Source organism: Oncorhynchus tshawytscha, linkage group LG15, assembly GCF_018296145.1.
Source record: "Oncorhynchus tshawytscha isolate Ot180627B linkage group LG15, Otsh_v2.0, whole genome shotgun sequence".
In the NCBI taxonomy this organism is placed as follows: Eukaryota; Metazoa; Chordata; class Actinopteri; order Salmoniformes; family Salmonidae; genus Oncorhynchus; species Oncorhynchus tshawytscha.
The window spans coordinates 29,293,808-29,319,933 of record NC_056443.1 but is presented as its reverse complement, the minus strand read 5'-3'; the positions used below and the strand labels follow the sequence as shown (position 1 = coordinate 29,319,933).

The following is a 26,126-nucleotide window of genomic DNA, read 5'->3' as shown; positions in this document are numbered from 1 at the left end:
AATGCTTTCTGTGGGGCTATTTTGCACAAGAGCTTGACTACATTGTATTATGCACAGAAACAATGTAGCATCTCCTCTGACACTGCACCGTTTAATCACCGTGACCTAAAAACAGACGCTCTTGTGGGACCTTATACAACGATAAAACAGCAAGAATGTATCAGTGTGTATCATCATGGCTATATATTTCACTGGTTCAGTCAGTGGCTGTGCATCAACCAAAACACGGACTCAAGCCAAGACATTAAGAACAATCAACGTCGCACCAAGTCAAGTCCACTGATGTTGATAATCTTTCCCACCACCAATAATATAATCTTAGAAAATGGCAATGTTGATAGTCAAATAAAGCTGTCGACCCTGTGGGTTGAAGAGGAATCCAGACGGTTTAGCTATGGCCAGCTTGCGACCTAGCTATCACACGTTTACCGGCGTTTAACATACAGACGTGAGTATTGTTAGCTTGCTAAATGCACCATATTGTAACCTATGTAAACAATGTAGCTACATGTTAACGATGAGTATAAATTGCGGAACAGATTGAAGTTTGGGATTATCTTCTGAACAATACAGCTGCTTCCCACTTAGTACGACAATTGATTCTAGTTATGATTGGTAGCATACGCTAACTACCTACAGAGCCAGCAAGCTAACTTGCTAGCTAGCTGTAAGTTGACGTTAGCGATCTAGCCAAACCAAGTGACAGATGGTACCTAACGCTTGCAGTCGAGTATGCTAACGTTACCTGGCTAAGTAAAACAAACATGTTTGAGTAACTTTATCATACTCAAGTTAACTTGTTGGTTTCAACTAGCGTTAAAATGGTTAGTTATAAACTTAACTATACCAGCTAACGTTACACTGCAAGTTGATTAAAGTCTTACAGCCAACTAAATCAAGCTAAACTATAAGCTAAACTAGTTCACGCTACCAATAGCCAAGGAACGCGTTATAATTTGACATGTCCTGCTAACAAGTTAGCTGGGTAGCGTTAGCCTGTTAGTTAGCCAGCCTTCGCGGAAATAACTATCACTCGCTAGCTAGCAAATGCAAATCAGCTAGCTAACTACCCTAGCATAGCTAGCGAACAATCACGCTGAGAGGTCTCAAAAAAAAAAGAGACTTACCTCCCACTCGGTACATGTTGGCCGCCATTCTCTCGTTACCCCCAACAAACACTATCCAAGGGATTCCCCTCTTGCGTAAAAAAAATTCGATCTGGGGCTATTTTATCCCTACATTTATTGTAAACCTCCCCTGCCTCGAAACAAAGCCGGGACCCGGCACAGTTGCCAAGCTCTGGCTGGTAAAAGTTTAAAGTTTCCGTTAATGTTTCGGGGTTCCAAAATGCGTCTTTGTTTCAGTCCGATAACCACCTCCCTCTTCCTCACTCACGCATTCACACTTGCAGGCATGCATACACAGCCCTTGATAGCTAGCCTGTCGCTTATTCCACTCTTCCTCCCATCCTCCGTTCCCAGCTTCATCCTCCTCTTCTTCACCTCTGCTCAGTTCACACACACACACACACACACACTACACCACACACACTGTCCCCCCTCCCGTTCGAAAACGTCATCTTCGGAAAATAACGTCGTTTAGAATCGGAAAACTCCGACCACACACACAATTCATAACAGTTGCTCCAACTATCACCGTTAAACACTAAGAACCACTGATTAAGTTAATAAAATATCAAAAATGTAACCAACATGGTTTATAACCCAATAGCTATAACTAAAGTAATACTGAAGGCAGATCATCTGGTTGACATGTTGAGCATTGAGTATGCAGATTAACACATTGACGAGACACGTATACAGCCTTCCACCACTTCCAGAGTCTAGACTCAGATATAGTACTTTCTACAGTAGCTGTAGCAGAATGACAAGTCAATATGGCCCTTATTTGAACAACACTGCCCTCTAGCGAGCATTTCGATAGCATACAGGTTTTAGAACTTACAGAACAACCAATGATGTATAAATAATTTGAGTACAAGTACAACCCACTGGAAATGCTTGAATACGTTTAGAAATAAAGATGCTAGGAATTCATAAGCATAGTTTTTTGTAATTGTTTATTGATAGAAATATCTACAGACATAGGAAACGATGACACATTCAAAAGTACTTTTAAATAAACACAGAAGATAGCAAATCCAAAAGTGTACTACAATAAGGTAAACATGAATGAATGTCTAATACAGGAGATATTGCAGTTGAAACTAATGAGTAAATGTACTTGAAATATTGTCACAGTCTAGCAAAATGCAAAAGTTTGAAGCACAAAAAAAAAGCTAAATATTCCTAGATAGCAATCAGGCACAATATGTATGATATTACTTTTCTGACAAGACGATAACCATAAAACACCACTACGGTACGCTTGTATGGTAAACAAACATGTAAACAAAATGGGATATTTTGGAATGTTCTCAACAATTGATCCCTTTGTCGTCAGTTGATGATGGCAGTCAAACAGGCAGTTGATTTGAAAGCTTGACCTTTTTCAAATGTCAGATTAGGAATTTCACTTAATTTGAGAAGTAGATTGTGCCCAGATGTACTAACGTTTCCATTTCATCATGTGGGGCTAATATCATGCTTGAAAAGAGAATCCTATGGAATCCAAAGCCTTCTGTACTGTAAGAATCCAATGAAACAATACACCACAGGTCCTTGGCTGACCTTACAACTTTTGTACTGATATACAAGGGCCAGCCAGTTCCCTCCCAGTCTACGTTACTCCCCACTCTGTAAAAATGTCTCTCCCTTCTGCCTCTCTATCACTCTGTCTTTACCCCTACCTACATGAGCTGTACCCCCACCCATTGACATTGTCTTACCATGTATATAGCCTCGTTATTGTTATTTTATTGTGTTGCTTTTACATTTTTTTACTTTAGTTTATTTAGTAAATATTTTCTTAACTATTTTGTTAGAACTGGTTAAGGACTTGTATGTAAGCTTTTCACAGTAAGGTCTTCACCTGTTGTATTTGGAGCATGTGACGAATAAAATGTGATTAGATTTACTCTTAATGTCTCTTTCCCACCTTTAAGGTTCTGGGGAACTGGTGAAGGATGCAGAGTGTAGGCGGTCTCCACCATCCGATGTTCCTGCTCTCTTGACCTCCCACTGGAGGATACAGGTGTCCTTGCCACCCATAGAGAGCAAGTGACTGTCACAGTGGGTGAAGCGCACATTGGTCACATGACTGCCGTGGCCCTCATAACTGTGGTTTGGGGCCTGATGGGTAAAAGAAGACAGTTGATATGCGGTGAACGTTTTGGTGCAAGGAGTAAAAATAAGGGAAATCAATTGTAAATGTGGAGCTGTGCTATCCCTGACCTTGGGTTTTGGGCAGGGATACTGGAAGAGGTGGACTTTACAGAAGTCGTCAGCCACCGCTACCACCCTCTCACTGTGGGAGCGACAGAGGGCGTTGATGTCTGTACCGTCTGAACCTTCCAACCACACACCTATGGGACAGACAGAACACACAATACAGGTTGAATACTTAGTCACTGCTAAGGGGTTGTGTGATGCTGAGAGCTTTGAAATATGGATGTAGGATCTTAATTTGAGACAGTTTGCTACAGCAGGAAAATAATCCTGCAGCAACAAGAAATATGAATTATTATGTGGATTATAATTAATGGACATTTTTCTAGGTGTTGATACATTTTTCATAAGGGAAAATAAAAGTCTGACATGTCTAAGTGTAAATTAAAAACTTCAGAAGCCTTTTTAAACCTCAAATACACTACAAGTTTTAAAATGTCCCGCATTGCAGGAAGGTTCTCCCGCAACAGGGTGGTCACTTTGTCACTCTCACCCATGACGTGGAAGCCCAGTACGCAGGTGTAGGACGCCCATTCTCGGTCTTTGCTCTCATAGCGATTCCTCAACAGTTTGCACCCTCCAGCAACGTCCCCTGTTTGAGAAGACCAATAGTCATTAGGATAACTAAGGAAAATAAGACATATTATACTATACAAATATACACATGTTCAAATGACACATGGAAATGTAGACATTTTCACAGTCACTCACAGTAAAGGATTTCGTAGTCGCCCGAATTGGACATAATGTACTTCCCATCTTTGGACCAATCAAGGTGAGTGATGAAGCTGGAGTGACCCTAAAAATAACAGACATAAAATATTGACACGACACCTAAACACCATGACAAATGTGTCCTGAGCCCTACTGTACCCCACAATGAACAACTCATTCATTACATAAATAATCCACAACCATCCCCAACACCCCAGAATATACTGCAACTTACATTGCACTTTCCGTAGCGGGAGTAGCGCCGTCCACACTCGGTGACGTTGTAGACGTAGATGAAGTTGTCATGGGAACCCACGGCCAAAAAGCTACCGTCTGAAAGGGGAAATTAAAACAAAGGCAGGTTCCAAATAAAGGCAATACATTTTTTCATAAATAATAGAGATCCATCATAGTGCCAAGTGAGTACATATTACTGAATCACGGTTGAAATTCGATCCATTCTGAGACACTGAGGAAAGGAGCTTAACCTCTGACCTGGTGAATATCTCATGACGGACAGCTGTTCATTCCCGTCGGTGTAGTCGGAGATCACCTCTTTGGTCTGCAGGTCAAGAACCAGCCATCTGTTACAGGGGGTGGAGGTGGGGGGTAGGGGGTGGTAGGTGGGGGGTTTGGGCAGAGAGGCAGACAACCAGTTTGAAGGTTTGAACCACCAAACAATTATGTTTTTTTTATCATCTTGGGGTTGTGTATCATTTTGTATGGGTTCATGTCACAAAGGCATGGTAATTAACATGCAAGTATTTATATTGATTGACTCTTTATATGAGTTGATAATGCTTGGTATGAGAGAGAACGTCGCGACCCTGTCCACAACGTTTGTTTACCTAAAACATTGGCTCACAGCAAAAACTTTAAACTGAATGTTCTTGTTTTTAATTTAACTAGGCAAGTCAGTTAAGAACAAATTCTTATTTTCAATGACGGCCAAGGAACAGTGGGTTAACTGCCTGTTCAGGGGCAGAACAACAGATTTGTACCTTGTCAGCTCTTGACTGAGTGAGTGCTAGCTACGGGCCGGAATATTAAGCTATCCAAGACCAACAATACAAAAACAGACAATACAGCTACAAGTAGTGAGTGGAGTTACAAATGGCCCGTACTAAACAAGTTACATTGTCTTACCTGTGATTAAATGTTTTCCACACACATAGCTACTCGTAACTTACTTGGACACCGCGTACCCACATTTCCCACTCTCCCACATTGAACAGCAGGATGGGATTTTTGACGTGGACACATGTAGATTGAACAACACAACAGCTTTTCGGCGTGTTTTGTTATTTCTGTATATATTTTTTTATTGAACTGGGGGTCAATAGGCCGAGCCTTCTCTTGTCTCTACTCCTCCCGTTACGGGGTCTGAGACGCCGAAGCCTCCCACCATTAGCTCTGACAACTTGAAAACCCTAGTCATTGGCGAGTCCATTACCCACAGTATTAGTATTATGTTTCAGTAAGGCTTAAAACGAATCATCCAGCGATCATACACTGTTTACCAGGGGGCAGGGCTACCGACGTTAAGGCTAATCTGAAGATGGTGCTGGCTAAAGCTAAAACTGGCGAGAATAGAGAGTATAGAGATATTGTTATCCACGTCGGCACCAACGATGTTAGAATGAAACAGTCAGAGGTCACCAAGCGCAACATAGCTTCAGCGTGTAAATCAGCTAGAAAGATGTGTCGGCATCGAGAAATTGTCTCTGGCCCCCTCCCAGTTATGGGGAGTGATGAGCTCTACAGCAGAGTCTCTGGCCCCTTCCCAGTTAGGGGGAGTGATGAGCTCTCACAACTCAATCGCTGGTTGAACACTGTTTTCTGTCCCTCCCAAAAGATAGAATTTGTATATAATTGGCCCTCTTTCTGGGACTCACCCACAAACAGGACCAAGCCTGGCCTGTTGAGGAGTGACAGACTCCATCCTAGCTGGAGGGGTGCTCTCATCTTCTACCAACATAGACATAGACATAGACATAGACATTGGCCTGACTGAAACATGGCTTAAGCCTGATGAATTTACTGTGTTAAATGAGGCCTCACCTCCTGATACTGTCGCAAAGCTATCTAAAAAGCAGCATTCCCCAAGAGAGGATGGCTTTCACTTTAGCAGTAATAAATTCATCAACTTCTTTGAGGAAAAGATCATGATCATTAGAAAGCAAATTACGGACTCCTCTTTAAATCTGCGTATTCCTCCAAAGCTCAGTGGTCCTGAGTCTGCACAACTCTGCCAGGACCTAGGATCAAGAGAGACGCTCAAGTGTTTTAGTACTATATCTCTTGACACAATGATGAAAATAATCATGGCCTCTAAACCTTCAAGCTGCATACTAGACCCTATTCCAACTAAACTACTGAAAGAGCTGCTTCCTGTGTTTGGCCCTCCTATGTTGAACATAATAAACGGCTCTCTATCCACCGGATGTGTACCAAACTCACTTTTTCTTGAAAAAGCCAAACCTTGACCCAGAAAATATAAAAAACTATCGGCCTGTATCGAATCTTCCATTCCTCTCAAAAATGTTAGAAAAAGCTGTTGCGCAGCAACTCACTGCCTTCCTGAAGACAAACAATGTATATGAAATGCTTCAGTCTGGTTTTAGACCCAATCATAGCACTGAGACTGCACTTGTGAAGGTGTTAAATTACCTTTTAATGGCGTCAGACTGAGGCTCTGCATCTGTCCTCGTGCTCCTAGACCTTAGTGCTGCTTTTGATACCATCGATCATCACATTCTTTTGGAGAGATTAGAAACCCAAATTGGTCTACACGGACAAGTTCTGGCCTGGTTTAGATCTTATCTGTCGGAAAGATATCAGTTTGTCTCTGTGAATGGTTTGTCCTCTGACAAATCAACTGTAAATTTCGTTGTTCCTCAAGGTTCCGTTTTAGGACCACTATTGTTTTCACTATATATTTTACCTCTTGGGGATGTCATTCGAAAACATAATGTTAACTTCCATTGCTATGCGGATGACACACAGCTGTACATTTCAATGAAACATGGTGAAGCCCCAAAATTGCCCTTGCTAGAAGCCTGTGTTTCAAACATAAGGAAGTGGATGGCTGCAAACGTTCTTATTTTTTTAAACTCAGACAAAACAGAGATGCTTGTTCTAGGTCCCAAGAAACAAAGAGATCTTCTGTTGAATCTGACAAATCTTGACGGTTGTACAGTCGCCTCAATTTTTTTTTTTTAACTGAAGGACCTCGAGTTACTCTGGACCATGATCTCTCTTTTGACGAACATATCAAGACTGTTTCAAGGACAGCTTTTTTCCATCTACATAACATTGCAAAAATCAGAAACTTTCTGTCCAAAAATGATGCAGAAAAATTAATCCATGCTTTTGTTACTTCTAGGTTAGACTACTGCAATGCTCTACTTTCAAGCTACCTGGATAAAGCACTAAATAAACTTCAGTTAGTGCAAAATACAGCTGCTAGAATCCTGACTAGAACCAAAAAATCTGATCATATTACTCCAGTGCTAGCCTCCCTAGACTGCCTTCCTGTTAAGGCAAGGGCTGATTTCAAGGTTTTACTGCTAACCTACAAAGCATTACATGGGCTTGCTCCTACCTATCTCTCTGATTTGGTCCTGCCGTACATACCTACACGTACGCTACGGTCACAAGACGCAGGCCTCCTAATTGTCTCTTGAATTTCAAAGCAAACAGCTGGAGGCAGGGCTTCCTCCTATAGAGCTCCATTTTTATGGAATGGTCTGCCTACCCATGTGAGAGACAGAGACTCGGTCTCAAAATTAACTCTTTAATGAAGGCTCATCTCTTCAGTAGGTCATATGATTGAGTGTAGTCTGACCCACGAGTGTGAAGGTGAACGGAAAAGCACTGGAGCAACAAACCGCCCCTGCTCTGGCTCCGCCCTTGCTCTGGCTCCGCCCGTCCCTGCCTGGCCGGTTCCCCTCTCTCCACTGGGATTCTCTGCCTCAAACCCTATTACAGGGGCTGAGTCACTGGCTTACTGGTGCTCTTCCATGCCGTCCATAGGAGGGGTGCGTCACTTGAGTGGGTTGAGTCACTGACGTGATCTTCCTGTCTGGGTTGGCGCCCCAACCTTGGGTTGTGCCGTGGCGGAGATCTTTGTGGGCAATACTCGGCCTTGTCTCAGGATGGTAAGTTGGTGTTTGAAGATATCCCTCTAGTGGTGTGGGGGCTGTGCTTTGGCAAAGTGGGTGGGGTTATATCCTGCCTGTCTGGCCCTGTCTGGGGGTATCATTGGATGGGGCCACAGTGTCTCCTGACCCCTCCTGTCTCAGCCTCCAGTATTTCTGCTGCAGTAGTTTGTGTCAGGGGGCTAGGGTCCGTCTGTTATATCTGGAGTACTTCACCTGTCTTATCCGGTGTCCTGTGTGAATTTTAGTATGCTCTCTCTAATTCTCTCTTCCTCTCTTTCTTTCTCTCGGAGGACCTAAGCCCTAGGGCCATGCCTCAGGACTACCTGGCATGATGACTCCATGCTGTCCCCAGTCCACCTGGCCATGCTGCTGCTCCAGTTTGAACTGTTCTGCCTGCGGCTATGGAACACTGACCTGTTCACCGGACGTGCTACCTGTTCCAGACCTGCTGTTTTCAACTCTCTAGAGACAGCAGGAGCGGTAGAGATACTCATAATGATCGGCTATGAAAAGCCAACTGACATTTACTCCTGAGGTGCTGCCTTGCTGCACCCTCAACAACTACTGTGATTATTATTATTTGATCATGCTGGTCATTTATGAACATTTGAACATCTTGGCCATGTTCTGTTATAATCTCTACCCGGCACAGCCAGAAGAGGACTGGCCACCCCTCATAGCCTGGTTCCTCTCTAGGTTTCTTCCTAGGTTTTGGCCTTTCTAGGGAGTTTTTCCTAGCCACCGTGCTTCCACAGCTGCATTGCTTGCTGTTTGGGGTTTTAGGCAGGGTTTCTGTACAGCACTTTGAGATATCAGCTGATGTAAGAAGGGCTATAAAAATGTATTTGATTTGAATAGGAAACAATGTCCGTTTTCCCCAATTTGTGGGTGTAGTCGAGGCGAATCCCTTATTATTACGTGAATACTAACCGGGACTATTTCCTGCTCTACTCTCTAGCCAGAGCGACGTGTCTCCTGAAAGAAGTTTGATGCTGTGGTATTTCAGAGAGGAGCATCTCACCTGCCTGTGCTGAGCCCAACAGACACCACGGCCCCATTTGGACAGAAGTCTGCACACAGCCCATACTCCTGAAAAATACAGTATGAATATCAGTATTTGTTTACATGTGTAGGGGTGTGCATGTGTTTACATGTGTAGGGGTGTGCATGTGCTTACATGTGTAGGGGTGTGCATGTGTTTACATGTGTAGGGGTGTGCATGTGTTTACATGTGTAGGGGTGTGCATGTGTTTACAGGTGTAGGGGTGTGCATGTATTTACAGGTGTAGGGGTGTGCATGTGTTTACAGGTGTAGGGGTGTGCATGTGTTTACAGGTGTAGGGGTGTGCATGTGTTTACAGGTATAGGGGTGTGCATGTGTTTACAGGTGTAGGGGTGTGCATGTGTTTACAGGTGTAGGGGTGTGCATGTGTTTACAGGTGTAGGGGTGTGCATGTGTTTACAGGTGTAGGGGTGTGCATGTGTTTACAGGTGTAGGGGTGTGCATGTGTTTACAGGTGTAGGGGTGTGCATGTGTTTACAGGTGTAGGGGTGTTTGTGTATTGTCCACTCCCGCCCACCTCCAGCGTGGTGCACCAGTCCAGTTTGTGCTCCGCTGTGTTCCACACGCACACCTGTCTGTCATGTCCACAGGTGAGGAAGACATCCTGAGAGGGGTGAGTAGCCAAACCCCACATCTCATCCACATGCCCCTGCACGGGGGAGAGCAACACACACACACTCAATACACACACTAGTTTTAGGGGTCTATTCTCTATGCTTCTCCCTGTAGTGTGCACTTGTTCACTGCCATTGTGGATTTAAAAGGAATGGATATTGTGTAAGACACGGTGGAAACTCCCTCTAACCCATGTGTCATGACTCATGTATACAACAATATAATACTTAGAAATCCATGAGGGGGAGTGAGAAAGTGCGCACTTTGGGAAGAACGGAAAAGTGTAGGAGATCGGAGAGCAGAACATGTGCAGACCAGGTGTTTAACCACAAACCACTTCACATACCACCCAGTACATACTCCATCATGCCAATGTTAACATACCTGCACTATGGCCACGAAGCCGTCAGAGAAAGTGCCCCTCAGGATGGCATTTCGGGTGGTACCAACCAACAGCTCTTCCCCGTTTACATCTGTGATGCAACGGACCGCACCAAACTTTTCTGGAATCTATAATAAATTCATATACTTTATTCTGAAATGACACACAAATACATACAAAAAGGTCTTAAATGTTGAAACACGCTCGGCTTTGTTATTAAGAGTGACAATGCAAACACACACACGCGTCTTTCACCTCACACTCTCGCTCGGGCGCCAGGTCTGCGCTCCAGCGGATGATCTTACGGTCTTTGCCCCCGCCGCTGAGGAGAGCGCCCCCCTGCAGCATACACAGTGTAAACACACTGCCGTCATGGGCCCGTGTCTGACGCATGATCTGGAACGTCTCTTCAACAGAAGGGAGAGAGAGAGGAGGTGAAGAAGATTACCTTGTTGTCTTTTGTCACAGGTCTCTCACATTCGGAGAGCAAGCGGAAAAGACAGCCACACATGTCTGGTACATTATTGGCTAAGGAGGTACTAAATCAGATGATATTGTATTATTAGTTTATATACACTGTATGTCACATGGAGAGCCTAGTCCATATTTGGAATCCGTTTGGAACAGAGCGTAACATTACCTTTGGCTCCTTTCCCCAGTGTCTTGACGTCGCCGGGTGATTTGCCCCATGTCAGGATGTTCCCCTCCGAGTCCCCAGTCAGCACGTCTCCCGTCAGGCTGAACACAAAGCACTGGATGAACTTGGGTTTCTTGTATTTCTGACGGAGGAAAGAAGAGCAACATTACAAACCGATAATAGGTTTGAATGACGATATGTAGCGGAGGAGGTTTAGTGAGAAGTAGCCTTGCGTGAGACCTGCAGACTCGTTTTCGCTTCCAGAGTTGGTCTTTAGCTCAATGGGCTAGAATAGTCTTCCTTGAGTCATACAAATGAGCCGGGTTTGATATACCCATTGGTCACATATCTTTTGTCTATGTGAAAAATACTTTTCAGATGAAGAGTAGTTAAGGGACTTCCCTCACCCCGAAGATGCCCTGTTTCTTGGTGAGTGAGCCTGCACTCAGGGTCCAGAAATAGATGTGAGACTTTCCACAAGTGATGATGTTGGTGCTGTCGCTGGGGTTGAACTCCACTGCAAACACTGCCTCGTTGGTGCTCTGGATTAACACACACACGCACACACACACACACACACACACGGAGAACATTTAATAATCAGATAATTCACTCAAATGCAAAATCACTGTGAACTCCAATGTTTATCTCAAACCTGCATTTCTACAAATTTGCCAACCTTGGAATTGACTTGAGGACCGTTCAGATTGTATGATAGGGCATAACACTTCTGCAACTTAGTTTCAATTTGCAGATGCATTACAGTCCAGCGGGTGATGGGCAAATGTTACATACTTTGAACCATTTTATAGATTTACGTGGGCTGAACCTTTTCCCTTACCACTCCTTGTGACCACTCCCAAATTTCACTGGAGATTCTCGAATCTAGGGCACTCATGACAAATGATGCTTATGCTAAATCAATTTGGCGAAAATACGAGAAGTTCTGCATGTGTGCTCCAAGAAACTTGAGACCAAGAGAGAAAATGATGTCATATAAACACCCACCTAATATCCAAACCCCCCCTAACACGCACACCCAAACCCCCACGCACACCCAAACCCCCTAACACGCACACCCAAACCCCCTAACACGCACACACACAGATGCATATAAACACCCACCTAATATCCAAACCCAAACCCCCTAACACGCACACACACAGATGCATATAAACACCCACCTAATATCCAAACCCCCAAACCCCCTAACACGCACACACACAGATGCATATAAACACCCACCTAATATCCAAACCCCCTAACACGCACACACACAGATGCATATAAACACCCAGCTAATATCCAAACCCCCCCTAACACGCACACACACAGATGCATATAAACACCCACCTAATATCCAAACCCCCCCTAACACGCACACACACAGATGCATATAGAGCACACACCGGAGGACAAATTCACAGTCTAAAATATTTACACAGTTGCCGTGGCAACGCCGCTGAAATGACTCTCAGGGAAGTAAAAACATTTGGGACAAAAGCCTGTGACAGAACTAGGTGATGTGGAAGAATTTATTTTGGCTTAATCTATGCAAATAGGCCTCCTTTTCAGGGATCTGAAGATTTTCACTAATGTAATGTCGTCTTTAACAGCCTACGCATGAAAATTACAGGCTTGGCTACCTGCAAAGATAGGGGTATATTTTTGTTGTTATAACACAAGGAAGCCTTATCAAGATGTATACTGTAAATGGTATTGATTGCAATATGAATAGGAATCTGTGTGTGTGTGTTTTTGTACGTGCCTGTGTGCTTGCATGAAAACGTGAGTGTGTGCACATGTGCGTGTCTTGGTGCATTGCTTTACCTTAACCTCTGTGTGCTTGGTTCCTTTGGCACAGTCCCACACAGACAGCATGTGTTCATTGGAGTCATCAATCACACAGAGGAAGGCTCCAGCATCCTGCAAGCAGAGGAGAAGTAAGACGGAAAGGAGAGAAAGAACCAGTGAGAGGGCATATGACAGATGGAGAGATGATGCAGCCCAGTCACAAATCAGGACTAATGTATTAAAGCCAGTATTGGTTTTGTTTGAGAGTCCTGTATGGACATTAGGTGTCAGGGGTTCTTCAATCGCCTTAGTGAGATGAGAGATGAGATGAGTAACATCTAGTGTGTGCGTGTGGGAGGATTGTTTTGTAGTGGGAATAAACACTTACTGCAAAGGAGAAAGCCACAGACCCTACACCTCTCTCAAAGGTGCCCAGTCCTATCTGTTGTAGGGTGATCAGTGTGGAGGAATCCCAGATATGGACATAAGGCTGCAGGGGCTAAGACATAAATTAGACAAGGATTGATAATAAGTATCATGTGTGTTATTATATGTATACAATACTTTTTTCTGTGGATTTGATAGTATGACCATTTAAAAAAAATTATAATAATTAAGTCTTAAAAGGGACACTCCAGCAAGAAAGGAAACATTTTAGTTTTAAATAGTGATAGATGATGTTCCTTAAAAAGGTCCAATAGAGCCATTTCTGGTTAACATTTAAGTACCTTAGTGATTGTTTTCAATTAATATGGTCAAAAATAAACAAAAATTGCTAGGACTGTCTGGGAGTGGTCTGAGTGGGGAGGGGAAAACTGAAAACTAGCTGTTATTGGCAGAGAGGTTTGGCACTCTTTCTTATTGGTCTATTAACTAATTTACCACCTGGTGATGTCACTAGGCAGGTCAAAACTCCACCTGACCAAAACAGGCTGACATTTAAGGTGGTCTTTTCAAACAGCTCTTACACTAAAAGGGCATTATCATTTTCACAGTGTGTAAATCTATATAAAACACAGAAAATCACATTTTTGACTGCACTGGGCCTTTAAATAGCCCAAACGCCCCTCACCTTTCCATCCTTGTCCACCCCCGCCGTCTGTCCTGATGCCACCCGTACCTTGTCTGGGTGGATGGTCAGACTGAATTAAAGACAAATTGGGATATCATAAAGCGTCAACTTCACAATTGGTTTTAGTTGATTTTGTACAGTTATGTAATGATACGAGAGGTCGAGGTTGGATCTGAGCCACTCACCAGCGGACACAGTCGGTGTGTTTGCGGTAGTGGCGCTGTGTGCGGTTGTTGATGTGGTACAACACCACCACACAGGCGATGAAGTACACCGCCTCACCCGACGACAGCAGGTACAGATTGGCCCGGCAGTCCCGTCCTCGGTAACCGTAACTATGCGGCTCCAGTCAAGGTGACATCACTGAAGCGTCTCATTGGTTCATCAGTCTAAATCATTAATTGAGCCTAAAGCAATTTCGCCCACAGCTACACCCATAATACGTGATTTATGGATGACATAACTTCCATTTACCTGAGGAGAGGATGGCTTGGCTCAAGGACATTCGATAACTTAAATATGTTTCTCTGACTGATGGGCAATATAGACTTCATGGCTTTCATCCAAGAAACTTAGCACTATAGAATATGAAACATTCTAATCAACCATGAATGGAATTTAAAAACTAAAATGCTGCATTATCAACACCCCACTGGTCGTGACTTGTGGGAGGGACTCAGGAAGGATACACCCAATCGAGTTCCAGTTTCTCTACAGGTGGCTCCATCCTCAGGTCCTCGTAGTTCTGGATGTTGGAGGGGACATACATGGTGATTGGTCGACCACGGATGAACATCTTGATTGATTGACCTGTCAGCCAATGAGAGAGGGTAAAAAATAATGTAAGACAAGACTGGACATTGGATACATATTAATCTCCAATCACTACCATGGGTCAATATGAACTTAATCTTATCCTCAAATGTTTTGCTCTGTCAACAGCCTGCCTAAACTACCAAAGCCCTGGTGATGCTACAATATCTCCCAATAATTCACTCCATAACAATAAGTCAACAGTCTGTACCATTAGCCTGTATGAATCCCAAGCACCTACATTTAGTTGAATGACATAACAGTTAACACATAACGTTTCATACCTTGGGTTCCTCGTCTGGACCCGGGAGATCCTACGAGAAGAGAGGAAGAGAGACAAATAAACAAGGAACCTAGGAACACTAAATCACAGCTGATTCCAGCAGAGCAGATCATGCTTTGACATTACGGACCCGTCGGGACCAGATTCAGAGCCGGTCGAATGAGGTCTATGAGCAAACCAGAGGGGTGGTTTTCCAACACCAAGCCTGTCATCTAGATGACTGTTACTTCAATTTAAATGGTTCGGGGAGAGGAGAATGTGTTTTACATGTTGATGGTTCTGGTTTGGGATGTTTCTGGTGGGAATTTGTCTGTCTCGCTTTGAAAAGGTTGTAAAACTAAAAAGCAGGGCTCACGTCACAAGGGAGGGAAAGTCTGCAGTTTAACTATATAGTAATGACCTGTTTTGTTAGGTAGATTTCTTTTTATTAGTCATTGTTGACCCTATTTGGAATATCCCCATGGGTCTACCTCATACCGCTCCTGGACCCTGTTGAAACACATCAATGACTGCTTTTGATTGATTTAAAATGGAGTGGCATTTTCACACGATTACCACTTCCAAGTATTGCCATTCAGTTAGGATGTAGTGAGTAGGATATAGTTCAATTCAGTTATTGCTTATCTATATGACCTGGTTACACTTTACAGACCTCTCATGATGCAGGAGAGGCAGTTAAGAGACAACCTAACTCATGCTGAATACAGGCAGACCTATCTCAGGCCAACTCCTAGAGACAGAGAACGTTAATAAGTCTAGTCCTGGACAGCTCACAGAAAGAGAGAAAGAGACCAAAAAAAACACAAAAAAAATATAAATATTTTTGGCGTCCTTCCTTCTCCGGTAAAACATCCATCATCCCGTCAGGAGTCTGGGAGTGGTGCGGCAGCACGGCTTACCAAAATGGATGGCTTTCCAGGGAGCGTTGGAGTACTAAACAGACTCTCCCATGTTTAACGTCAGAAACGGCTGCCGCTCTCCCTCGTGAAAACGTGACTGTAAAAATAAACACTGGTTTTCCTGTGATCCCAGTATGATGAGAGGCATTTTCTGACCATGTTTTTATTTCCGTGTGTGGTGGGCGGAGAAATGGACAGTGATGAACTCTAAATGACCTTTAGCCCCATAGACGACTAGATGATGCAATGTCCAGTGGTCAGTCACTTGTTGTTGTAGTAGTAGTAGTCTCCGATACGGACTTATGCTCTTTTGAAGGCTCACTCCATGCACTGTCTCTCGTAGAAACCCCTTGTCCTGTGGATCACTGATCACATTTACAGACTATTATGCTAATCTGGTGGGCGTATGAAACTGACTTCACGCGAACTGAATCCCCATTAGGTTCAACTGGTAAATACTTAGAGACAATATTAAATACAATAGAAGAGGGACTGTGCTTTAACTCTCTCTGGTTTTGGAACGAGTCCCATTATAAAGCTAAACCACACTCAAAGCCAACGCTCGTTAAAAGCTGAAAAGTTAACTAAGCACGAGTATTGCGCTGTCTGAATACTATCTTTGACATTTTGTAGGCAGTTTAGTGTCCCAAACTAAAGAAGGGGAATGAAAACTTCCGGCCTGATCTGGCCAGCAGTCTGTCATTTAAGACTACATAGAGTTTGAATAATGCATTATAGAAAGTATAAAGTAGGGTTGCAAAATTCCAGGAACATGCAATAAATTCCCTTGTTTTCCAGAAGTCCTGGTCGCAACCCGAGTCTGGACAGAGACTAGTGTTGTTGGATATGCATTACCTGCTCTGGCGATAAGATCCTTGGTCCGGCTGTGAGAAAAGATACAACTGTTAGACAGACACATTATATCCAAGAGACTCTTTCAACCACTGGGACCAAGCGTTATATTATACAGTCTGTGGGCCCAGCTCACGCAACTGGGAGATCAAGACTTTTCATGAGAAAGTCATTTTATTATAGTAGAAGAAAGGGAACTCCAACGAGTGACTACTTGGTGAAATACGTCATGTTTATGCAGTCGTAGGAAAATGTGATGTGAGAATGAGTTTGAAAGACAATCTTGCTGATGGATGGGACTTCCCTCACCTCTCCAGACTGGGGGATCTGTTGAGTAGGTTGGCCGAGGATGCCGCCTTTTTGTCCAGCAGCTTCTTTGTCTTCTCCTGGGGGTCCTTCACCAGTTTCTCACTGTTCCTGCGAGCTCTGGACAATGAGTGGATAGGCAGCATAAGAGGATTTATATGCAGGGTTCCACAAACACACACACACACACTGATGAATGTTGAATGTGTGTTTCAACGTGTGGGGCATATTTTTCCTGGAACACACACACACAGATTGTCCTGATAATGACTTGCCCAATAATTAAGAGGAAATGGCCCTTGTCATGTGACCAATGATGTTCCAACACAACACGTAATAGGAAGTGAAACAGAGATGACCTCCTCCCCACTGTATACAGCCGTCAGTTCAACGTCTGGTTTTGATTTATATTTGGTTGGGTTGTCAACTAGAGTGAATTCAGCACGAAATCAATAACAAAAAATTCACCTGTCATTGTATTTAGGTTAAAAGTTGGGTGGGGGGAAAAAAATCTAAAAGCGCCCTTACGTTGATGACTTGTTGCAAATCCAATTAGTTTTCAATGTTGATTCAACATCATTACATTGTTTTTTTGAGGGTTGAAATGATGTGGAAACAATGTTGATTCAACCAGTTTTTGCCCAGTGGGTCTCCACTGTGGCGCCTAGTGATAACACACATGCATATTGTACGCGGCAGATCAGTTTGGAACTGAATAGCCCAGTTCATATCCTTGTACATAACTTAGACACCACTGTCTTAGTACCTCTTAGTTTCCATGGTGTGGCAGGGTTGAGCTAACGGACTTCTTCATGGACAGAAACATATGCTATCAATTGGCAACAGACCTCTTGCAAGTAATAATTAGCAAACAAAACAACAAAACACACAACCACAAATGTGCATGCACACACACACACACACAACCACACACACACACACACACACAACCACAAATGTGCATGCACACACACACACACACACACACACCACACACAACCACAAATGTGCATGCACACACACACACACAACCACACACACAACCACACACACACAACCACACACACACACACACACACACGTGCAGAGGAAGCTGTAAAATGATTTGTGTGATTATAGAGCAGCATGCAGCGAAAGAATCTCCCAAAAGAATGTCAGATGAAAAGCCCCGTTGAAATATCCACATGGAGGAAATCATGCTGAATCAATCCATGCTTGAATTAAAGGATGAGGCTCAGATTTGATTACCAGGTTAGTGTACACACATTTAGCCCCTTTCAAACAAATGGGAAATAACCCAGCAGCCGGATCCAGCGGGAGACACGTAAGGTATGCTCCTTGGTACTGAAGGCTTTCCATAACACAACCTAATAGAATACCGCAAACTGATTCTTAGATTAGGGTTGTGACACTGGCGCGTTGTAGTAATAAAAGCATAGAGAATAGGAGACAGTGTCAAAAAGAGGTGATTTCCCCCAAAAACCATGCAATCAGGTAGGAATGGAGAAGAGAAGTAGAGGTGGCGACAACGCACAGGGGTTTCTTCTTGCCCTCCAGGATGGTGGAGAGAGGTCCGCTCCGGGAGCTGGCTGACAGGTCCTTAGGGGGGGCTGGGGACCCTGAGATTGGGGTCTGGGAGGCTGAGCTCAAGCTCTCCGTGGAGCCATTTGGGTCCTGGTGGTCATCTCTTTGGAGGTTCCTGATGGCGGTGGGGTGGATGGCCTCCTCTACGGAAGACGCCCAACTCAGGTCCTTCTCCTCCCCTTCCTCGTCCTTCTCCTCCAGTTCTAGTCCCTGGATGTGGTGGAACTTGGCCTGAGCCTCCTCCGTCAGAGACATCCCCTCAGGGAGGGCATCCTCCAGGGAGAGGCTCTGGACGGGCCTGGTGAGAGCCAGGGGGACCCTGTCTAGCTCCTGGTCCTGCACCAGAGGAGTGAGGTCTGTCTGGGTAGCCCGATCATACGTTGGGGTCTGATGTATGAGGCCCGGGGATGTAGAGTCCCCATTAGAGCCATTCTCACCTTCAGTGCTGTTTAGTACTTGGCTAAATACACACACAGTATAGAGTTGAGATTAATAATAGAGAGAATACAAACAATCATCATACAGAAAACTATTCATTTACACAACTCTAATAAGACTTTCCTAAACAAGTTAAATGCTGTGAGTGAGTGAAAGGACTCACTGGACAGTTTATTAAGTACACCAGACTGTTCTTGAAAATTGATCGCTCGAACAGACAGTGAGTCACGTGGTTGTGGATTGCTATATAACGCAGGCAGACCGACGTCGACGAATTCAGTTCCTGTTCGACAGTTTCTGTTTGGCAAAACGAGTGACCGAAGCGACTTTGAGCGTTGCATGATCGTCGGTGCCAGGCACGCCGGATCCAGTATCTCAGAAACGACTGGGCTTTTCATGCACAACAGTGGCCAGAGTTTACCAAGAATGGTGCAAAAAACTAAAAACAACCAGTCAATGGCAGTCCTGTGGGAGAAAGCAGCTTGTTCACGAGAGACGTCGAAGGAGAAGGGCAAGAATGGTGCAAGCGAACAGGTGGGCCAGAAACAGACAAAAAACAGTGCAGTACAACAGTGTTGTGCAGAAAGGCACCTCAGAACACAAAACTTGTTGGTCCTTCTCACGGATGGGCTATTGCAGCAGACGATCACACCGGGTTCCACTCCTATTAGCTAAAAACAAGAAGAAGTGGCTCCAGTGGGCACACAATCACCAAAACTGGACAATTGAGGAGTGGAAAAACATTGCTTGGTCCAACCAATCCCGGTTCCTGTTGCGTCATGCTGATGACACAGTCAGGATTTGGCTTAAGTTGCATGAGTCTATGGTGTCATGGTGTCAACGGTATAGGTTGGTGGTGTACTGGTGTGGGGAATTTTCTCCTGGCACATGTTCGGTCCCTTGATACCATTTGAGCAACAAATGTTTCCGCCATCTTGTTGAATCCATACCACGAAGAATTCAGGCTGTTCTGGAGGCAACTAGATGGATGAACCTAATAAACTGGCCAGTGTGTGTATATACAGTATAAAACTACATTACATTTGTATAGCGCTTTTCATTATACAGTTACATCTCAAAGCTCTACAGAGGGGGAAAAAATTATATACAATAAAAACAATGTACATTTTGAATCAAGGCAGGTAAAATAGGCTAGGTGCTAAATACATTTTAGATTGGGACTAGGACTAAGAAAAATACAGTCTATGAATGTTACACATAAATATACACACCTACCTACCTACCTACCTACCTACCTACCTACCTACAGTTGAAGTCGGAAATGTACATACACTTAGGTTGGAGTCATTAAAACTAGTTTTTCAACCACTCCACAAATGTCTTGTTTACAAACTATAGTTTTGGCAAGTCGGTTAGGACATCTACTTTGTGCATGACAAGTCATTTTTCCAACAATTGTTACCAGACAAATTATTTCACTGTATCACAATTCCAGTGGGTCAGAAGTGTACATACACTAAGTTGACTGTGCCTTTAAACAGCTTGGAAAATTCCAGAAAATAATGTCATGGCATTAGAAGCTTTTGATAGGTTAATTGATGTCATTTGAGTCAATTGGAGGTGTACCTGTGGATGTATTTCAAGGCCAACCTTCAAACTCAGTGCCTCTTTGCTTGACATCATGGGAAAATCAAAAGAAATCAGCCAAGACCTCAAAAGAAATTGTAGACCTCCACAAGTCTGGTTCATCCTTGGGAACAATTGCCAAACGCCTGAAGGTATGTTCATCTGTACAAACAATAGTACACAAGTATAAACACGATGGGACCACGCAGCCGTCATACCTCTCAGGAAGGAGACACGTTCTGTCTCCTTGAGATGAACGTACTTTGGTGTGAAAAGTGCAAATCAATCACAGAACAACAGCAAAGGACCTTGTGAAAATGCTGGAGGAAACAGGTACAAAAGTATCTATATCCACAGTAAACCGAGCCCTATATCAACATAACCTGAAAGGCCGCTCAACAAGGAAGAAGCCACTGCTCCAAAACCACCATAAAAAAAGCCAGACTACGGTTTGCAACTGCACATGGGGAAAAAAATCGTACTTTTTGGAGAAATGTCCTCTGGTCTGATGAAACAAAAATAAAATTGTTTGGCCATAATGACCATTGCTATGTTTGGAGGAAAAAGGGGGAGGCTTGCAAGCCGAAGAACACCATCCCAACCGTGAAGCACGAGGGTGGCAGCATCATGTTGTGGGGGTGCTTTGCTGCAGGAGGGACTGGTGTACTTCACAAAATAGATGGCATCGTGAAGGAGGAAAGGTATGTGGAAATATTGAAGCAACATCTCAAGACATCAGTCAGGGAGTTGGTCGCAAATGGGTCTTCCAAATGGACAATGACCCCAAGCATACTTCCAAAGTTGTGGCAAAATGGCTTAAGGACAACAAAGTCAAGGTATTGGAGTGGCCATCACAAAGCCCTGACCTCAATTGTATAGAAGATTTGTGGGTAGAACTGAAAAAGCATGTGCGAGCAAGGAGGCCTACAAACCTGACTCAGTTACATCAGCTCTGTCAGGAGGAATGGGACAAAATTCACCCAACATATTGTGGGAAGCTTGTGGAAAGCTACCTGAAACGTTTGACCCAAGTTAAACAATTTAAAGGCAATGCTACCAAATACTAATTGAGTGGATGTGAACTTCTGACCCACTGGGAATGTGATGAAAGAAATAAAAGCTGAAATAAATCATTCTCTCTACTATTATTCTGACATTTCACATTCTTAAAATAAAGTTGTGATCCTAACTGACCTAAGACAGGGAATTTTTACCAGGAATAAATGTCAGGAATTGTGAAAAACTGAGTTTAAATGTATTTGGCTAAGGTGTATGTAAACTTCCGACTTCAACTGTAACATTCTGGTCATGAAGTCTAAAGACTGTCAAACTATGCCTTATTTCCACACATTGATCATGTTTGAGCCATATCTTCATATATGGCTCTGGACAAACATGCCAGCCAACCCATTCCATGCCCACAGTCCCTCTGTACTGGCCTGGCACAGTACCTGGTGGCAGGGTGGCGGTGACTGTCCAGGGCTGAGCTGGAGGACAGTTTACGGGAACTGGAGAAACTGTCAGAGCAGTAAACCTGGTTCAGGACACGGGAGGCTGCAGGGTTTACTGAGGGCACAAAATGGACACAATCACACACATTTAGTGCAAGGATGGAATTTTCATAGAAGCACAAGACATGGGTAAGATAATGTATCGGTTACCGCTTATTGCTTGTGTACTGTAGTTAATCATCTACTGACTACTGAGCCGAGCTGCACTTTACCGGCCTGGTTAAACATTCAAAATATTTGCTGGAACCGTGCTGTGAAGAAAATATCCAAGCCACAGTACAGTTCGGGCACAATAAATGTTAAGAGTACAACTGTGGTCTGATGGTTGGCCATCCACCTGCAATGATCTGCTGTTTAAGCAGGGGGATCAACTGGTCGTGGAGGCGGAGCCTGCGTAGCGCGTCGGCCAGTGATGACTTCAGCAGCATGATTTCATCTTCCTGTGCCTGCAGACGCCCCTCCATCATGAACACACGGTCTGGGTACTCAGCGCTGCTCCCGGACACGTCATCTGTGCAGACGGACCATGACAACAAATCAGGAGACAGTATGGAACCACATGCTGTCAGATCATTTTTGAATATTGTAGAAAATAAGGACAACCAATGGTAGCCTATATCCAACTCCATGCTGTCACTCAATTGGCAGATAGGATTGTCCTCTAGACAAATGACATATAGAAGTGAAGTACTACTATCAATACCAATGCATAGGTTGGATACAACTATAAAATGCAAGATGGAAAAACTTAAAAAGATGCAGGCAGTAAGACATGACCCTGGTGTTGTAAATACTGCTAACAGCCAGGAAATATTCCTCAAAAGAGACTTCCATTCTGCATGAAGATGCGCCTCCTGACTATAAAGCCAACATCAATGGCCTCATCCAGCACTGTCTACAATTTAAAAGGATCGGATGACACTTCATGAGTCGAGAGAAACATATTTACTTAGGCTACTTGAACATCATGGTACTCTGACGCTGCTAATTTACTGAACTAAGTCCTTTTCCATCACAAAAAGAAGGCAGGAGACTGTTACCACCATTAGTAAAATAAGGCAGGAGACTTTTACCACCATTAGTCAAAAAAAGGCAGGAGACTTTTACCACCATTAGTAAAATAAGGCAGGAGACTGTTACCACCATTAGTAAAAGAAGGCAGGAGACTGTTACCACCATTAGGAGGTTCTCAACCTTTCACAATTTCCAGCAGCTACGCAAAAAAGGAGTGGAATGTTCGAATTGTTTATCATCGGGTTGTGTTTAGGGAACAGGGTTTAGCTAAAATTATTGTTAAGTGTCTGCAGACCTACATTCTCTAAAGTAGTGCACACGTGTGGGGACTGCCTATTCCATGATGATTCTGGACATGTCTACGTTTTCTGCTAATTTCCTGAGACATTGCAGTAGGAAGACTTGTTAATAATTAGGTGGCGTTTAACAAAAGGATATGAGTCTGTTAGGATATTAATGAGTCGCCACAGACTTACATTTGATCTATATGCGTGTACGTTTTGGGATTGGGTCTATTCGATCATGTGTGTTTACATTTCCAACGAATTCCCTCAGATTTGAAAGCAAAGAAGACAGCATTCCTGTATGTCGCAATGTCATATGAACAATGATCAGACCCTGAGCCAACTGCAGCTTGTTTTTAGTGCGGCCTACAGTACTTTCAGCGTTGTTTGACCACATTTGCTATATTTTAGTGTGTTTAACGTTTCAGGTGTTATTAGTCTTATGCATGGGTTACGCAACAAAATGCTTACTTCCTTCTCGACAATGCAACAACAAAAATAAAAATTTAAGAATAGTAACAAAGTAAATGGCTCCGTAGAATATAATAAGTAAAGGATAATCAACTCAGAGCTCTGTGCGTTCTCTGGAAAAAAAAAAAAAAAAAACGACGTGAATGGTGGGTTCCACGACGCGCTATTCCACGTCGTTCTTTATAGCGCGTCGTGGAACCCACCTTTCACGTCGTTCGTTATTTTCCAGAGAACGCATAGAGCCCTGATTTGATTATCCCTTTTACACCATGGCTATAATTTAGAACATTTACCACTGGGAATGTTTTCATTTGCAGGTAGAAATATGTTAAAACATCCACTGAGGTAGCGCGCAAATTTACTAGAGACGGGACAGTAGTTGCCTTGAAAACCAAACAAACAGACTTGCTAGTTTAGATAACCATCAGTCCTAGCTTGCTATTATTAAACTCTAATGCCAATAATGTTATCAATTCGACTTTTGCTTTCAAACATAGTCAGTCCATTCTTACATATTCTATTACCATTGAATTATACCTTGCGTTATTTATTTATTTTATTTCACCTTTATTTAACCAGGTAAGCAAGTTGAGAACAAGTTCTCATTTACAATTGCGACCTGGCCAAGATAAAGCAAAGCAGTTTGACACATACAACACAGAGTCACACATGGAGTAAAGCAAACATACAGTCAATAATACAGTAGAAAAATAAGTCTATATACAATGTGAGCAAATGAGGTGAAATAAGGGAAGTAAAGGTAAAAAAATATATTTTAAAAAGCCATGGTGGCGAAGTAAATACAATATAGCAAGTAAAACACTGGAATGGTAGATTTGCAGTGGAAAAATGTGCAAAGTAGAAATAGAAATAATGGGGTGCAAAGGAGCAAAATAAATACAGTAGGGGAAGAGGTAGTTGTTTGGGCTAAATTATAGATGGGCTGTGTACAGGTGCTGTAATCTGTGAGCTGCTCTGACAGCTGGTGCTTAAAGCTACTGAGGGAGATAAGTGTAGAAAAGGCCCATGGAGTTGGAATAATTCTTTTAATTCATTGCCATTTACTCAGCTGGGCCAGGGGCACTTTATTAAGTCAGGTGGACATGTCCGACAGATCTCAACTCCATAAAAGGAGGAAATTGCCATCGCCTGATCTCGCTGCTTTCTTTTTCTTAACTCCATCTGATCCAAAAGTTATGTGCGTCCATGAATCCACCGACTATGTTACCTTTCATCTGAATTATCTGTGGCGATCGGGAGAGTAGGCCATCCAGTTACTGTTAATAGTTATTACCGCGGAGCGCGGCTTGGAGCGCAGCTTCAAACATATTGTGTAATGTGAATTGTCAATGATCACGGCCCTACGGATCCTCTTAGGCCAATTATGCAATCGATATGGTTCATGTGTATTGAAATTAATTATATGTACACATGAAGACAATTGAAAGAGTGAAATGAAAAACGTCATTGTTTGCTAACTGATTGACTTTGATCATGGGGATTATAAATTGTATCACCATTCACTGTTTGTATTCTTTCACTCGCGGATGATTACTATTGACTTCTTAATGAACTGGACTGTTGAATTCCCTAAATTATGTTAATAATGAATGATATGATTTGATCTTTGATTATGAATTTGATTGGATACATGTTATTTGTTTCCTTTGTGATGCAGCACAGACTACTCCGTAAATATACCACTTTATGGTTAAAGGAATTCCTGCCTCAGTCTCATCCATTCCTCTGTCACCTGACAAGTGATCACCTGTTCACCTTCACTGTCAGTCATCCTACCTGTCCAGCTACCGAAACAGATTCCACTAATCTTTCAATAAGTGTTTCCAGTTTCAGAGATTTTTGTAGTTCATTCCAGTCATTGGCAGCAGCCAAAGGAGGAATTGGTTTTGGGGGTGACCAGAGAGATATACCTGCTGGAGTGCGTGCTACAGGTGGGTGCTGCTATGGTGACCAGCAAGCTGAGTTAAGGGGGGGCTTTAACTAGCAGGGTCTTGTAGATGACCTGGAGCCAGTGGATTTGGCGACGAGTATGAAGCGAGGGCCAGCCAATGAGAGCGTACAGGTCGCAGTGGAGGGTAGCCTCCATCATTCTTAAATAGAAGACATTTGGAACCACCAAGGCTCTTCCTAGAGCTGGCCGCCCGGCCAAATTGAGCAATCAGGGGAGAAGGGCCTTGGTCAGGGAGGTGACCAAGAACCTGATGGTCACTAACAAAGCTCCAGAGTTCCTCTGGGGAAATGGGAGAAACTTCCATAAGGACAATCATCTCTGCAGC

At 43.4% G+C, this 26,126-nt stretch overlaps 2 protein-coding genes across 4 annotated transcripts in view; both read right to left on the bottom strand.

The window, feature by feature from the left end:
• Positions 1–1,487, bottom strand: part of LOC112214799 (metastasis-associated protein MTA2-like) — a 29,150-nt gene extending 27,663 nt beyond the window's left edge. The window contains exons 1-2 of the mRNA XM_042297812.1: positions 1,422–1,487; positions 1,128–1,178 (exon numbers count right to left, since the gene is read on the bottom strand). Coding sequence (XP_042153746.1) covers positions 1,128–1,178; positions 1,422–1,487 — 117 coding nt within the window. The remainder of the gene's footprint in view (positions 1–1,127; positions 1,179–1,421) is intronic.
• A 576-nt stretch (positions 1,488–2,063) lies between these two features.
• LOC112214798 (echinoderm microtubule-associated protein-like 3) overlaps positions 2,064–26,126 on the bottom strand; it is a 45,150-nt gene continuing 21,087 nt past the window's right edge. The window contains exons 2-25 of one of the 3 annotated variants that reach the window (XM_024373821.2): positions 22,398–22,571; positions 22,001–22,115; positions 18,475–18,984; positions 17,707–17,748; positions 16,944–17,060; positions 16,638–16,666; positions 14,885–14,914; positions 14,477–14,597; positions 13,973–14,122; positions 13,788–13,857; positions 13,104–13,214; positions 12,752–12,847; positions 11,329–11,463; positions 10,925–11,063; positions 10,540–10,691; positions 10,287–10,412; positions 9,805–9,936; positions 9,246–9,313; positions 4,557–4,645; positions 4,297–4,394; positions 4,059–4,146; positions 3,841–3,939; positions 3,354–3,484; positions 2,064–3,251 (exon numbers count right to left, since the gene is read on the bottom strand). In XM_024373821.2, the coding sequence (XP_024229589.1) occupies positions 3,060–3,251; positions 3,354–3,484; positions 3,841–3,939; positions 4,059–4,146; positions 4,297–4,394; positions 4,557–4,645; positions 9,246–9,313; positions 9,805–9,936; positions 10,287–10,412; positions 10,540–10,691; positions 10,925–11,063; positions 11,329–11,463; positions 12,752–12,847; positions 13,104–13,214; positions 13,788–13,857; positions 13,973–14,122; positions 14,477–14,597; positions 14,885–14,914; positions 16,638–16,666; positions 16,944–17,060; positions 17,707–17,748; positions 18,475–18,984; positions 22,001–22,115; positions 22,398–22,571 (3,014 nt within the window). In that variant the 3' untranslated portion in view covers positions 2,064–3,059. The remainder of the gene's footprint in view (positions 3,252–3,353; positions 3,485–3,840; positions 3,940–4,058; positions 4,147–4,296; positions 4,395–4,556; positions 4,646–9,245; positions 9,314–9,804; positions 9,937–10,286; positions 10,413–10,539; positions 10,692–10,924; positions 11,064–11,328; positions 11,464–12,751; positions 12,848–13,103; positions 13,215–13,787; positions 13,858–13,972; positions 14,123–14,476; positions 14,598–14,884; positions 14,915–16,637; positions 16,667–16,943; positions 17,061–17,706; positions 17,749–18,474; positions 18,985–22,000; positions 22,116–22,397; positions 22,572–26,126) is intronic. The other 2 variants (XM_024373822.2, XM_024373824.2) reach the window with 2 other exon arrangements.